This window comes from Ascidiella aspersa, chromosome 1 (genome assembly GCF_963924565.1).
Source record: "Ascidiella aspersa chromosome 1, kaAscAspe10.2, whole genome shotgun sequence".
NCBI classification, from domain to species: domain Eukaryota; kingdom Metazoa; phylum Chordata; class Ascidiacea; order Phlebobranchia; family Ascidiidae; genus Ascidiella; species Ascidiella aspersa.
This window is the reverse complement of record NC_139447.1, coordinates 20,081,622-20,096,907: the sequence shown is the minus strand read 5'-3', so window position 1 is coordinate 20,096,907 and position 15,286 is coordinate 20,081,622. Positions and strand designations below refer to the sequence as shown.

The 15,286-nt window shown below is 34.5% G+C and overlaps 1 protein-coding gene across 1 annotated transcript in view; it reads right to left on the bottom strand.

Annotated features, from left to right (window-relative positions):
- The window catches only part of LOC146168207 (rhomboid-related protein 2-like), a 33,237-nt gene that overhangs the window by 10,248 nt on the left and 7,703 nt on the right, over positions 1-15,286 (bottom strand). The window contains exons 2-4 of the mRNA XM_083388807.1: positions 11,197-11,348; positions 3,486-3,634; positions 2,328-2,440 (exon numbers count right to left, since the gene is read on the bottom strand). Of these exons, the coding sequence (XP_083244933.1) occupies positions 2,328-2,440; positions 3,486-3,634; positions 11,197-11,348 (414 nt within the window). The remainder of the gene's footprint in view (positions 1-2,327; positions 2,441-3,485; positions 3,635-11,196; positions 11,349-15,286) is intronic.

Here is a 15,286-nt window from a genome sequence, read left to right as displayed (position 1 = left end):
TTTCAACCAAAATTAAAAAATAACTTAAGTGACTTTTTGGTAAAAGTAAGAAAGGAATACCCAATTATTTTAGAACTAGCTGTTGATAAACTCTTGCCCTTTTATACAAAATATTTCTGTGAAGCGGCATTCTCAAGATTGGCAAACATTAAGCTTAAATGCTCATACTCTTTAAAAACTGTTGAGGAAGATCTATGTCCTGAATTGTCTTGCATAACTGGACATATAGTTTAAACGAATCATTCACATGAATAAGTTGTAGCCTTTATAACATATTTTTGTACTTATTTTTTATATTAACATAAGTTATAGGCCAGTGGATGTCAAATGGTGGAAATTTGCTCCCTTTTGGAGAGATTTTTTATTTTTAGGGGGAAATTTTTTTTAAAGAGGAAGCGGGAAGGAACAGTTAGTATAAATCTCAAGTTGTTTAGTGTTTCAAACTGCAGTGACTGGTGTTGTAAATATTATGTTAGGTCCATAATCATCTATTGTTTCTCCACAGTAACAGCCATTCACAAAGTCTTGGAGTAGACCATTGCTAGACAAAGACCAGAGTGCCAAATCTTGCTATGTGTGCCATAAATTCATTAGATTATTTTATTGTTACACTTGCACGTAGTTTCACATTTCCTAGTTATTGTCTAATAGTGAGAGTTATTTGTTAAAACTCTTAGTGTTCTGATCTAGCATAGTAAAGGGTTTCAGAGGCAACTCCCAAGATTAGCGGGGGCTTTTTACACTTTTGCAGGTCTGTAAAACCAATGTTCCCAAATGTTCTAGACGTTAGCTGCTCTGCTTAACTAGAAATCAGTCAGTTGTTCAAAATAACATCAACCTGTGGTGTTAAATATTAGATTCACGATGGCCAACCAACTCAACTCAACATAAATTTGCATAAAACTATCAACATGAAAATTATCATTTCTTAAGTAAACAGAACTTAAAAGCAAGCACATTTTTATAGTGCAACCTGATAAGTTAAAGCAAAAAGTTAAAATTAAATAAAAGACAAAGTTAAGTTAGTTTGTAAAGTTAAATAAAATAATAAGCTGTCTAAGTAAAGTAAAAGTAGCAATTATTAAAGTGAATAAAACAAGTTTATGCAGATTAAATTCAGCCTATTTAGGTCTACAGTAAAAAAGTACAGCAAAAGTCAATGTTTTAGACTGCTTATTCTTAATATTTAGACAGGATATTTACTCAATTTTTGGACCGTATTTTGCTGTTAGGCTACTAGATGCAACCAGAGCAATACATTAGTCCAAATCAGAGATACCACAACTATCTGAAGCCAAAAAATAAGTTTGATCTGAACTTAATGCAAATAACCAGGCCTGCGTTTTTAATTTTGCTGGATCGCATATACTGTATACTGTTCTAATAAAGATCAAATACAGTTAAAATGTTATTGGATGTCATTCAAAGCTTATTTTTTTTTTTTTAATTTCTTATATTTATTTTTTTTTTGAGATTTTGACTTCATATAAATTTGACCTGACTTGAAAATCTTGACAAAAAACCCGCATTTTTAAATTGCTTGCAAGTTTTTAATATGTATATGCCTTATTGTTGCGTTAACTATAAAGTACTTAACAACACATTTGTTTTATGTTTATTGCTATTGAAACCTTGTGTATGGATTAACTTATGGACAAAGTTTTCTTATTATAAGAAGGGACCAAACACCACAGCATCTTTAGGAATTGTTACGTCACAGTAAGCAGTCCGTTATACGACATATTAAACTATTTTTATCAGCCTATAAGCTTGACCTACATCAGGCTTGGCAACCGTTTCTAGACATGTGTCAAAGTCAAACCTAAAATTTCTCAGCAGGCCAGTATTCAATTTTAACTGACCATGTTTTTGTATTCAATCAAAAATGGGTTTCATTAAAATAAGAAGATGACGGTTAAATGCATAAAGATATAAACAAAGTTCTGAACTGCTGGCATATCTTTAGTATAGTTTTTCCAGAAGTGGAGTTTGCACACTAATTGAGAGTTTATCTGGTCATATTTTAGCGCGTTTTGACGCCCTGTCAGAATTTGCATATAAAACTCTTTGCACACCCAAGTTTGGCGCCTATGGCTGTATTAATTCACAAAGTCCAATATTATCTGTTCCTTTAAAGGTGACCTTTTGGGTCAATTGCATGGCATTGTATAAATGTTACAATAGTTACATTAACATTAGTATATGGTCCAAACACATATTAATATTATGGCGGACTTCGAACAATTTTGGGTCGTAATGTACAGTAAGCCGTTTTGTGATTAGCACAATTAGTCAACAATACTTCAGTGGATCTTTCTTCAATCTACCTGCAAGAACCCCTGACATATAAACTGTACAGACTCTGGAACTTTTGTGAACCATTTCAAGCATTATACCAATAACCAACTGAAGAATGACATTTCCAAGGATGTGTTCTATTCTGAAACAGAAAGAGATGTTAGAAAAATTATTATTAGTAGTAAATTTATATGTCCCCCGATTAAATCATGCCACAATGCAAAAATAACGGACATAACGGTAAACATAAGGCCATATTCTATGCCATCAAATCAAGCTGCAATGCCCAGAGTATATATCACTTGAGGAAAAAGCAGATCATTTTATGCATGACAGTACCCTTGCTGTTGGCTATGGGCAAGGACTTAGCATGTGTTACATTAAAAAATGGCCAACAAGGTGCAGGCCATTTATTTATGCAGATTATAGCTTTTGTGATGTTTTGAAACCAAAAATAACAGTAGAGGCTTATAAGGTAACAGAACAGGTTTAAGTTTTGGAGACAGCAATTAGTTAAATAATGTGATATTTAGAACAAATATGATGCCTAATAAGTAATCACTATAGGAATGTTTTATTGAGGCTAAAAGTGACTACACGTTAATCAATCACCCAATAACATTTGATTGACACTTAATGATTACGCGAAAGTTATTGCATGAGGCGAAGTAATTGGTCGCCCGAAAGAGGCTGATGCTGCACTACAGCAAGCACAGTAAATGTGTTGCCACAGCGACAGAACTTTGCGAATGTACAATTAGGCGCAACCATCCACAGTAAAATGTAGAAAATGCAAAATGAAATTTGTGGGATATTTTTTCATGCATGAAACCAATTTGGCCCCAAAACTAGCATGGCAAAAATACAAGTTGGCATAGGACAAGAAAATAAAAACCACAAAATCCTAATGTTTTTTACCACAAATCCTAATGTTTCTTCTTGAATAAATTTTACACTACAGTTTTACAAACAAATCAACATTTATAAAACATTTACATGTCAATATTTTATTGTAATTTCTGAGGGTATGGATGAATTTAAAATACCAAACATGGAGATATTATTTATATTGCATACTAATAATACCACCTCTATGTGACATTAAATACTTTTAATATTAAACGTTTGGTGGCTACCTAAACCATGTTATAAAGTACTTAGTAACCTGTTCAAATATCTAAACTTACCCAGCGTGTAAAAACATGTAGGAAATAAAACGCCAGACCTCTTTTCGCTTCCAAGGATCATATATCAGTGGTGTATTGACAAGACCTTGACTGATTGTTATCCATTGATTGTGTTCTGCTTGGACCCCATAATAAATAAACATCACCAACTAGAATAGTCATTAGAAAAAGTTATTTAAAAAAACAGAGATGTCCTAGTTTGCTTTTAACATGTAAACAGCAATTCACATTGTTTAATTCAAAACAAACATGTATGAGTGTAGTTAAATCAATTTGAGGTTAGTCTATGCTTACCTAATAATAAACAAGGAGGGGAAATGTAATCACACTCACATAGAGTATATAAATTTGGTAGTAAGTGAACCAAAAAAATTATGAATTTAAATACTGTAGAATTAAAACTATTAAGCAAGTCAAACTCAGACAGTGATAATTAAAAAAAATCTTTCTGATAAATTTTGTCCTACCATTCTTCAATAATGACCAGAGTTTAAAACAATCACATAGTTACAAAAAGCAGTGGTTCTCAAACTTTTTTTTTGAAATTCAGATAACCTAGGTGTGACGTGTCAGCGGATTGTTAAACTTTTAAACAAAAAACACTAGTTTTGTTCATGAACTAGTTTTGTTCATGAACACGTGCTTGATTTTAATGTAGAACAGTGGTTCTCAACCTTTTTAGCATATGGACTGTTAAATTTCAAAACAAATTTTGTGGACCGGGGGACCAAAAATTAAAATCAACCCAAAATGTAATAACAACGAAAGTATGCAACTTAAAAGCAAATAACGGAAACTTCAATGTAATGAGCAATTTGCTGCTGTCTTTTTGATATGATACGAGTTATATGTGGTTCTATTGAAGTTTTTCAAGTACAACTGGTCTTAAAGTTCAGAACTTAACGAGTTCTAGCCTAATTTTAAACAGTTTGGCACAACACTTGCAGCATTGTGACGTACAATAAAGTCCAAAGTAGACCATTAACTCTATGTTACGTCACAATGCTGCAAATTACAGAACTGGCGAAGTTCTAAATTTGATGGACAAGCAGCCTTCAACATCTTGCATTTTGCAATTAAGATATAAAATTGTTATATATTTGACCGACCGGCAGGAAAGTTGACGCGAACCGGCGGTTGAGAACCACTGATGTAGAATGCTCTGCACTAACGCAGTGAATGTCACGCCACTTTTGGGGCATTGTGACGTAATACGAACGGTTAGTCGTAAACAACAAGTTTAACGCACACAAAAAATAATGTTAAATTCAACAGTTAAGACACATATTTGTGACACGAAATGGAAATGTGTTCAAACATTTAGTTAGCGCTAGTTTTAGTGATGTAATAATAAAGTTAATAATGTGGTAGTGATGTAATGGTTGTACTTTCGTAAGGTGGTATATCTTGAGCGTTGAATCAATTGGCGTGCCCTGAAAAAACATCTCACATGCCACAAGTGGCACGCGTGCCAGGGGTTGCCGACCCCTGATCTAGCGGGACTCCAGCCATAAGACCGAAATTAAAGCAACATCAACTTCAGTATAAAACACAGTTTTTCCAAAATATAACTAATACCTAATAGTCGTTAAAAACATTTAAATCGAAATAAGATCTAAGTGTTGGAATAAGACCTAAATGACTAGGCCTTTACAATCTTTTGTCTAACCCCAAACCCCACCCCTAACTTCATCACGAACTTCCCTAATAATATCAACCCTAACCCAATTTCTAATTCTACTCATTACACGCGCCTAACCCCAAACAGAGGCAAACAATCAGGTGACACAACAGCAGCGCCCTCACCCCGCCTTTTAAACTAGGGCGCCCAAACGTCGACACCAAAACAGCCAATGCCAAAAAGGTGTCCCCCAACCGTCCCATACCCTGTCTATACAACCCTGTCTATTTTGGGCATTATTTTGGCCATTTAGGTCCGATTCCGATAAATTTAGGACTTATTCCAAATTAGATGTTGTTGCTTTGTGGGTCTTATTGTGTGTTTCCATCAAGCTCTAGCCCACTTATTGTGTGTTTTCATCATTTACAATATTAAAGGCCTATTTTATTTGTTTTCTTTCTTATTTGGCTTGTCTCATAGAGAACATCTGACTTTAGAGAAGAAATTTGTGCGAAGCGTGAAATATTTCTCCAACCCCTATTTGATAATGTTGACCAACTTAAATTCTTGAGAATAAAATGCAATAAATTACTTTTTTCTGTTGAGCCACTTAGAGTATAGCAGAATGCTGGCGACTTACAAAAAATATTTTTATTATTTTAAAAAGTATTCAATTTTGATCATAGAATTTTTGTGTTTGCAGTTTTACTTTGATTTGGCAATTACTTCTATGTTGAGTTAAAAAAAATTAAATATGATAGTCACCATTTCTGTTTAATAGACAGGTGTGACATTCGCAAGAGCATTTTTAGGATGTACAAGAACATGCTTCTCCATTTAAGGCTTAACTTATATGTTTTGGATGTTTTAATTAAGCAAACACGAAAACATATGTAAGCGTGAACTTTGGCCTTGTTTTGCCATGATTGTATTTTTGTTTTAGGCAAATCTATTTAGACCAGTGGTTCTCAAACTGGGGTCCGCGGTCCTTTTCGGGTATGCAATTTCCTGGGATCGCAAAGTACACAATAAAAAAACAACGTGAAGATCCTAACGAAAACATTTTTTGTGCAATAAAATTATTTAGGCCACTTTTCCAAACCAAGCTTAACAAACACAATAATAATAACTATGCCGTACGTAGGCCTAATTGTGTGGAAAAAAGAAAACTAATCTCAAGCTCGACGTATACAAGCAAAGTGACATTACGCTAACTTAATTGCAACGTGTTTGCGCTCGTCATCACAAGTTACTATTAGTTATTCATTTTGGTGATTGCATGCTTTGGATTGAATTGTGACGACATATTATTGCGTTGTGTTAATGAGAATTACGTTTTTACAGCTTGCTGTGCGGACACTGTGGGCTGTACAGTCATTGTTTTAAAACTTATGGTGATTGCTTCACTCAAACTGATTTCGTTAGCATTAAACTGATTTCGTTAGCGTTACAATACTGAAATCGGTAAATCGGTATAAACAAGTCTATCTAAGACTGCAAATCCACCCGTCCCATTTGATACTATTAAAAACACTGTGTTATTTTGTGTATATTTTTAAGGGGACCGTTGCGGAATTTTTTTAAATAAGTTTGGGAACCACTGATTATAGGCACTATCAATACCACAGGCACTATGCATACCATAGGCACTATGCATACTATTGTATGTTACGCTGTGTCACAACTGCATTCAATAATTGTGGCTGCCAAAGATTTGGATCAATAATAATTTGTTTTGCCGAAAATTTCTGCCAAAATTTTGCGATATATAGTTATATATACTCTGAAAATGCCTTATTTTTCATTGAGCACAGCACTGGCATACTTTAGGGCAGTGTTTCCCAACCTTTTTTACACTAGTGCCCTCTTGGGCTCAGTATTGTTTCACATCGCCCCCCTCATCTTGCTTTACAGTAAAGTATTATATTAATCGTTGTCTAACATCATACTGTCTTCACTTTCGTTTCGATAAGCTGTCAGTGATATTTTAGGTTGCCTAACATACATTCACTATTGGAATTTATACATACATTATTTCACCAGGTTATGTCATTACCAGGAAAAATTCATATCTTTCTGCATCAAGACTTTAAATCCTTTTTTAGTCGCGGGCCGCAACCAAACTCATAAATGTCTCTGTGGGCCGCGCAAAATGTTAACTAAGAAAAATGTTAGAACAACTGTGAATCAGGCGGGCCTCGGATTTTTTTTATTCATACTAATAATGAAAAGTGTAATAGTGTTTGTTAATGTTTTGAAGTCCGGCGCACCTGGCGAGCGAAGCGAGCGCAATTTTTTTGGGGTATAACGGCATTTCTTTAAAATTTTCTGCTAGTTTTTATTACATTGGCAAAAAAATAAAAAATGTTAAAAAATATATGTCTAATATTTTTGAATACGTTTTCCGTTGTTTGTCCGCGACACACTTTGCTGCCTTCCACGTCCCAACGGTAAAGAAGCGCTGATCTAGTCCCAAGACAGCATCAAAACGTAAACAAACTGGACGTAGAAAGATCATTCGCGCAGCGCGAAAAAATTTCGCCCGTACTAAGTTAAAATAGTCAAAAAGTATTTAAAATGGACTCGTGTCTAGTTGTCAAAGAGTCGGCGGATTGGCGACCCTTGCTTTAAATATGCAAACATTTTGCCGCGTATAAAACGGTGAAACGCAACAACACCCAACAGCTTTACATAAGAAAGTCAATTATTACGTAACAATGGTCGAGAAACTACTACAAGTTCGCAGTACGGAAGTAACCATTTAAAGTTAAAAGTTACCTACGTCCTACAGTCTGTTTGTTACTATTTGTATGTGAACTTTTTATAAAATTATGATATAAGTACTTTCATGTAACGCCCCCTTATGTGCGTTCAGCGCCCCCCAAATCATGAAAAGACGTAAAACGCCCCCTTGGAACTCGCCAACGCCCACAGGGGGGCGGTACCGCCAACGTATGGAACCTCTGCTTTAGGGCAAGCCTTTCATGCCAACGATCTTTGGGGGAATGTGCTGAAATGCAATCAGCACTGTGTGACTAACCTCAAAAAAAAATTTCTATTAAATTGTATAATAAATATCGTTATTTCGAAGAATATATATTAACAATTTCTCCCAATTTAAGGTTTTTTTTTATGTGCCTTTCAATCTGATTTTGAGCTGCATGTTTGCATACAAGTTCGCTCAAAAACAGCTTATCTATGTAATTATGTTACCCCAGGTTGTACTTTAGCATGCCCCTTATGTACTTGTTAAAGTCACAAAAAAATTTGTGCAGCTTTTTCTACCTAATTTACTCATTAATAGCTTGTTAATCGCCTAAACATGGCAAGGTTGATACATTGCTTGCGTAACTAAAAAACTGAAATCTTTTTGCCAAAAATGCTTGTCACCAGAAGGCAAGATTCTGCCAGCCTGCCATTTATATTGCTCTTTCCAGAGTTGGGGGGAATGGGTAAATATCGCTCTTTCCAGAGTTAGGGGTTTGGCAAAATAATTTTATCAAAACTTCCAGGCAATAAATACATGTACCAGGGTTAATGGGATTGACAAGGTCAATGGGATTGATATGATGTCAAATTATTGCTGAAGTGCTGTGTGTGATTTTTTCCAAAGAGGTCAGCAAATATCATATATCCTACACATGAGTTAATTTCCACAGATATTTTGACACATTTTTGTTGCGTTCCCAGTTGAAGCCTCAACACAAAATTATTGCCCTGAATAGCTAGTGTTTAGCCAGACCAGTACTGTTAAAGACGACACAAACATAATCCCTTTTTAATGTTTTATATCTTACATTCACAGATTGTGCTTGAAAGACAAACAAACAATAAATAACTGTATATTTGTTTGTAATAAACTTGTTAAAATATGCATTTCGCCATATAAATGGCATCATCAGTTTGTCTGTACAAATAAATAGTAAAAAATTAAAATATTAAAATGTAAATGTAAAATAAATTAATAAAATACATAAAATATTAAAATGTAAATGTAAAATAAATTAATAAAATACAGGGCAGGGTTTATATTAAATCAGAATTTGCCCTCGCTTGTCCAATCAGCACTTGCCCAGGTAAAATATTACTTGCCAAAAATGCTGGCACATTGTCTGTGAATTTGTTCCTCCCCAGTGGCATATCTAGGGTTTTGGGGTCCGGACGCCCCTTCTTTTTGTAAGTGCTAATATCGTTTATTGCTTGTTTTTCTCTGGGTTCAACTCACTGTCCGAAGCAGCAATGTTTTTTATGTAATTGGGTCATGTTGCGTCACTGTTACGTCACGTACGCAACATGTAATTAACTTACATGTGGTTCTATCAATCAAATTAATATCTCGTCTGCTCAGCTGCGCCTAGCTAAATCTGGCGAAACAATTCCTTTGGGATTGCCAGGCATGTAATGGTCTCAACGCTAGTCAGACAGACACAAACTGAAAGTCTTGAATATGACCGGCCTAATCAGCAGCGACGCTTTACAATTTGTGTGAGTTTACTGTGGACATGTTAAGTTATCGGTTGTAAGTTTTCAATTATTATCAATTGTCGGTTAATGTTTGTCATTCGTAATATGTTAGAATAATCGGAAATGTAAGACCATGGTGTTTTGTGTACATCAATCGATTCGTTTGGCAATAATTATAAATACTAACTTTAATGCATTTAATATATCTTAATTGGAATCGAGTGGTATGTCTTTTGTTACAAGCTTCAAACAAGATTAATCTAGGAAAAAAAACACAAACTCACAACGGTCGATGTCCTCAAATAAATAGGCAGAATTAGCTAGTAAAGCTTATTAATAAAATTAACTAATTAGGACATAAGGTCGCTACAGTCATGCATCTCATAAGCTATTTAAAACCAAAATTTGATTAAGGCCATACGATATTTTGGACATTTTTTTTCCTTAGAGCTTCGTCTATTCTTTCAGATTGGATGATTAACAAGTGTACATTCAACACATCAGTGAATAGAACAGTTTATTCCACAGCAAGGAAACAGAAGGCCATGTAAACAGAATATAAAAAAAAACTTCGAATGTCATGCGCATTTCAGGGTCTCTAATTTTATGAAATGATAGTTACAAAATTCTTCTTAATAAGCATATTTTAATATCATGTGATTTGTGTGCAACTACAACAATTGATTTTCCCTCAATAACATATTGAATTTTTGTTGACTTGGCACACAGCTGCTGTGCAGGTGTTGCAAAAAGAGTGGCATAATCACACCCAGGAAAAAGACTTTGTTTTGATTACAGGTGGCGAACAGCGCGTTTGTGATTTAGCATCGTCGCTTGCATGAAATTTAACAGTGCTGCTGATAGTGCAATTATGATTGTACCAAAATCATCACACATATTTTGCTGCCATTCCTATTGAATAAATGGAACTTTTTACCATGTGAGTCGCACTTCGTTTTTGGAGTTGTGTAAGTGTGTATCATTATTAGTTTATGCGATAATTGGCCCCAAGTCTGTAACACATAAGTCTAGTCGGACTTATGACAACCCATTTTAGCGGAAAACACTGTCTGGAAACAATCACAGAAATCGGCACTCGCATGAGTGGAGTGTGCAACATCTCAACCCGAAAGTAGATTTTTTGGATCAGGGGATCTAAAATAAGCTAAAACAACAGAACTTGCATATAATGTTATGTGCCTTTGAAATAATATTTTTATATTACAACTGTAATGGTAAGTTACTTGTCAGACTGTATATTGCATATAAATGAGTACTGATTTGGATGTTAGAGTAATAATAGTAATTCATTTTTAATTATTTTAAATAAGCAAAAGTGTCAGCCAGGTGAAAAGGTTTGAGAACCACTGCTTTATGTAGAATAACAATCGTGGTTGTTTATAAGTAGTCATATGTCTGTTTGTTATATAGCTTAAAGTTCTAAAGAGTGTACATTGTCAAGGTAAACGTTTTTGTAAGCTGTCCTTATTATAAATGCTTAGTATTTTTTATGATGTATTCTCCTTTTTATCCTGAAGCAAAACACCAATATTACAAAAAAAATGGAAATCTACTCATCATTAGAGCATATAGCACGCTATTCACAAAGTTTATTGCAATTCTTACCTCAGCCAAAGAAACAAACAGAATAAAAAGAGGTGGAGGATTGCAGTTATACTGTTTTAGATAAACAAGCTTGTCATCATCAGTAGTTAGCACCAAGTTTGCAAGTCGTTTGTGCCACTTGAAACATGCCCCAACTGTTTTTGAAACAGTCCCTGCATAATAAACACTCTAAGATACAATTCAGGAACACAACTATCTGGGTACAGAGCAATACTTTAGTTTATAATAGTTCAACCACATTTTTTTAAAACTATTCATATATATAAAGTTTGCATGTTATCTAAATCAGTGCTCTTCAACCTTTTTTGGTTTGGTGAACCCTTAAAGTTGTAACAAACTCATGCACCCTGTTTACTTACAAGGTAAACTGAGGTAAAAAGCAGTATAAAAAATCTTTATGCATATTAATATCATTATGTTAATTAAACCGAGCGGATATGTCAAAGTTTTTAAACACTGTCGTTGAGAGTTCGATTTTGACTGCAGGCTGCTTGTGAGTACAATTGCATGTTATAAAACAGCATTCAAACAAACTTGAGAAAATAGCAAAGAGAACATTTAATGACTGTTTTATCAATAAAAATGTGAAGTATTATTGGTTCATTAAAAGTTTGTGATACACCCTTGTATACCTTTTTGTACTGGTGCACCCCGTTCATATTTTGGTGCACCCTAGGGTGCACCGTGCACACCGGTTGAAGAGCACTGATCTAAATATTGCAACAGAAGAATTTACTGCTGATTCATTACTAAATAAGTGCTGTAAACTAAAAAAAATAGTCCCTTGGAAAGCTATTATGTTCATCATAATGATGTTATTCATATTCCTTTTGGGCTACAAAATTCAAAATGCTTGCAGAAAGTCAAAATATTTGTTTTATATTACAAAAATAATGCATGGAAAATACTAGTAAGTAGATGATTTAAGGCAGGGTGGTCCAAGGTTGACAGCATTGCAGGCTGCAATATTTCTTGCATATTCTTTGCGGGCCACATAAAGTGCTGCATGCGTGCCAGGGGTGGATCAATGATTTGTGTTTGGTCGGGGCATAAAATGTTTAGAGATGACAAAAAGAATTTGATGAGCGATAGTAAACTGGTTTATTCAATGGTGTAATCCAGTGGTCGGCAAACTTTTTTTATCGCGGCCCAAATTAAAATTTTCAGAGCTATTGAAGGCCCATCACATAAAGTCACTTCGACAGCAAAAACAGTGTTGAAATAGACGGGGGTGCGGTTGTTCTATTTTTTGTTGGGGGGGGGGTATATTGCCAGGGATTAGTGTTTATTTTTATTTTATAAAATAAAGTTTCGTGTTAGTGGACCGTTATAAATAGCAATACTTACCAGGGTTGATTTTAAATATTATTAATATCAATTAGGTCTGTGGTTTAATAAATTTGTTGCATGTTCTATAGTTTGCTTAATTTGTTTCTGCAAGCAAAAACATATATGGGCAAAAAATTTCCCCACTTGACTTATGGCTTAGATGTGAAAGGGGTTCAGATACGGTGAGGTATTTGGGGAGTGACCGAAACATATATTTGATAAATATAATTTATGTAGATAATGAGTACGGCCATGGTATTACATTTTGGCCAGCGAACATGTTTAAAAAGCAATATAATCACTCTCTTAAAATAGTTTAACGCCTTATGGTTTGCTATACTTTTGCCAACTTTACTCAGTAAATTTTTACCTTGCCTTGGTCCGTAAAAACACTGTTAAAACAGACTTTAAATCTGTTGTTTCGAGCAATATGCAAAACTCTTTTATGAGCCTAATACGCCACACCTATATTAAATTGAAAGTTTTAACAACTTAAACCAAATAAACGCAGTGTTCCTAAAGATTTATTTTTGTATGACGCCATGTTATGACATAACTTTGTAACGTCATCCCTAAAATGCATTCAATTTTTCAAATACTGCGAGTTTTTTTTGGAATGATCGAAAAATATATGTGATAAATACAACTTACGTTGATAATGCGTATGGGGTACAACATGGTATTAAATTTAGTCCAGCTAACATGTTTAAAAAACAAATACTGTCATTCTCTTAAAATGGGTTAATGCCTATGGTTAACATGCCTTGGTTTGTGTAATCACTGTTAAAACGGACTTTGAATCAGTTGTTTTGGGCAATACGCAAAACTCTTTTGTGTGCCTATTACGCCACACCTTTAAACAAAAGTTTTGCCAATTTAAACTAAATAAACGCAGTGTTCTTAAAGATTTAATTTTGTATGACGCCATGTTTATGGACTGTGTAACGTCATCTCTAATAATGCAGTCAACTTTAGTATTTTGCTTGCTGCGACCCTTGTACAATTTTAGGTTGTGTAGGCCTGGTGCTGATATGTTTGGTTGAAGCAATCTGCACAACAGGTGCCAACAGAGAGGTGTACACTGCCTCCAGAATTCGCATTTAAATTTTCGGCGGTAAAATATGTGGTGTTGTAAGAGCAATAGGTTTTTTTACTAAGAGAAGCCTCTTTCTAAAAGGCAAGTCGCATGCGCAGCTTATTTCCCCAGTGACAATAAAACACGCAGCATGGTGCCAAGTCGCTTCTTCAATAAGCGAGTTGAAAAAAGCAATCCAATATGGACGAATTCTGTATTAAGTTTTTCAAACAACAGATGGGAGTCGATAGCTACAGCGAACTAAAAGATGACGTCATATTTTTGCATTTTTGTCCCCCAGTCAAAGGCCCCTAGGGGTTCAGCCTCATAAACCTCTTATGCGCACCTACATACCACTTTATGTCAAGTCTGAAATTTTGAAAGCTCTACGATATATATGTACACTTTTTCTATAAAGCTTCTGACAAAAAACAGTCTGAAACATACCAAGCAAACCATAACAACCAAAAAAGATTAAGAGCAAAAACAAGATATGTCACAAAAATCAACTTCTCGCCCATATAATTCAGGATATTTGTTTATGTTGGATTAGAAAGACATCACAAAGTTACGTTTTAAAACAATTTTTCTTACAAACACTTGTCGTTCTCGAAAGAACTCTTGCGCAAATATGAAGACAAGATCCAGTTTAATTGCACATATGAAAAAAATTAGGTTAATTGTTGGTTTCAAATTGGCAAAATTTCAATTGAAAGGATACATGACGCATATGGCACATAAAAGCATTTTAACATTGTTGAAATAACGGCATATATAGAAAAATTTAACAGAAATTAGACTGTACAGTTATGCTTCACATGACGAAAGAAATCAAAGAATATCGCTTTTAGACTGATTATCGCTTTTGCTGAGTACATGAAAATCCTTACATTAGACCTCACAAGGAGGCCTAACGTCATAGTTCAAGTAATTTAAGTAAAAATGTTGTTCTCGAACCAACCAGTGTGGTATTATGGAACTGAAGCAAATTGCATTTTGAGGAAGTCTAAGTCCACACAGCGTTATGTTGTTGACATCAAGAAAGGGTGAAGTATAACACAACCTTGATGCCGAAACACTGTCATGCCATATTGAAAAACAAACGAAGAATATACGCATAAAGCGCAAAAAATTTTGCGTTTGCATATTGTTAAAGTTGGCATAAAATATAGCATGAACCACGATGAGACAATATAGAAAATCTTAGCCACACCAACTTTTAAAATATAGTGCAATGAATGTAGTGCTATATGAAAACAGTAAACTTTTAAAAAGTAACTCGCGGCCCACAGTTTGCCGACCACTGGTGTAACCTGACAAATGTAATCATAACCAAACAATTGCAGTATGCTTGCTGATCGTTGGTCATTTTTGTTTCTTTAAATAAACCCTCAACTGTACGCATTACAATAATTTAACAGTGCTTCGTGGGCCACATCGGGCTCGCGGGCCTGGGTTTGGACCACCCTGATTTAAGGCATAAAATATAGTGAATAACCTCTTAGACATGACAATATATGTTAAAACGTCATAAATTTTCCAAAATACTAGGCTTTCACGTATAAAATAAAGTTAGTTGTTACAAAATATTCAATTAAGTGAAACTTATTTCTTACACATAACAAAAAATAACTTGAGGGGCAATGGATTTTGCCATGCAGATGATGAGAAACCATCAAATACTAG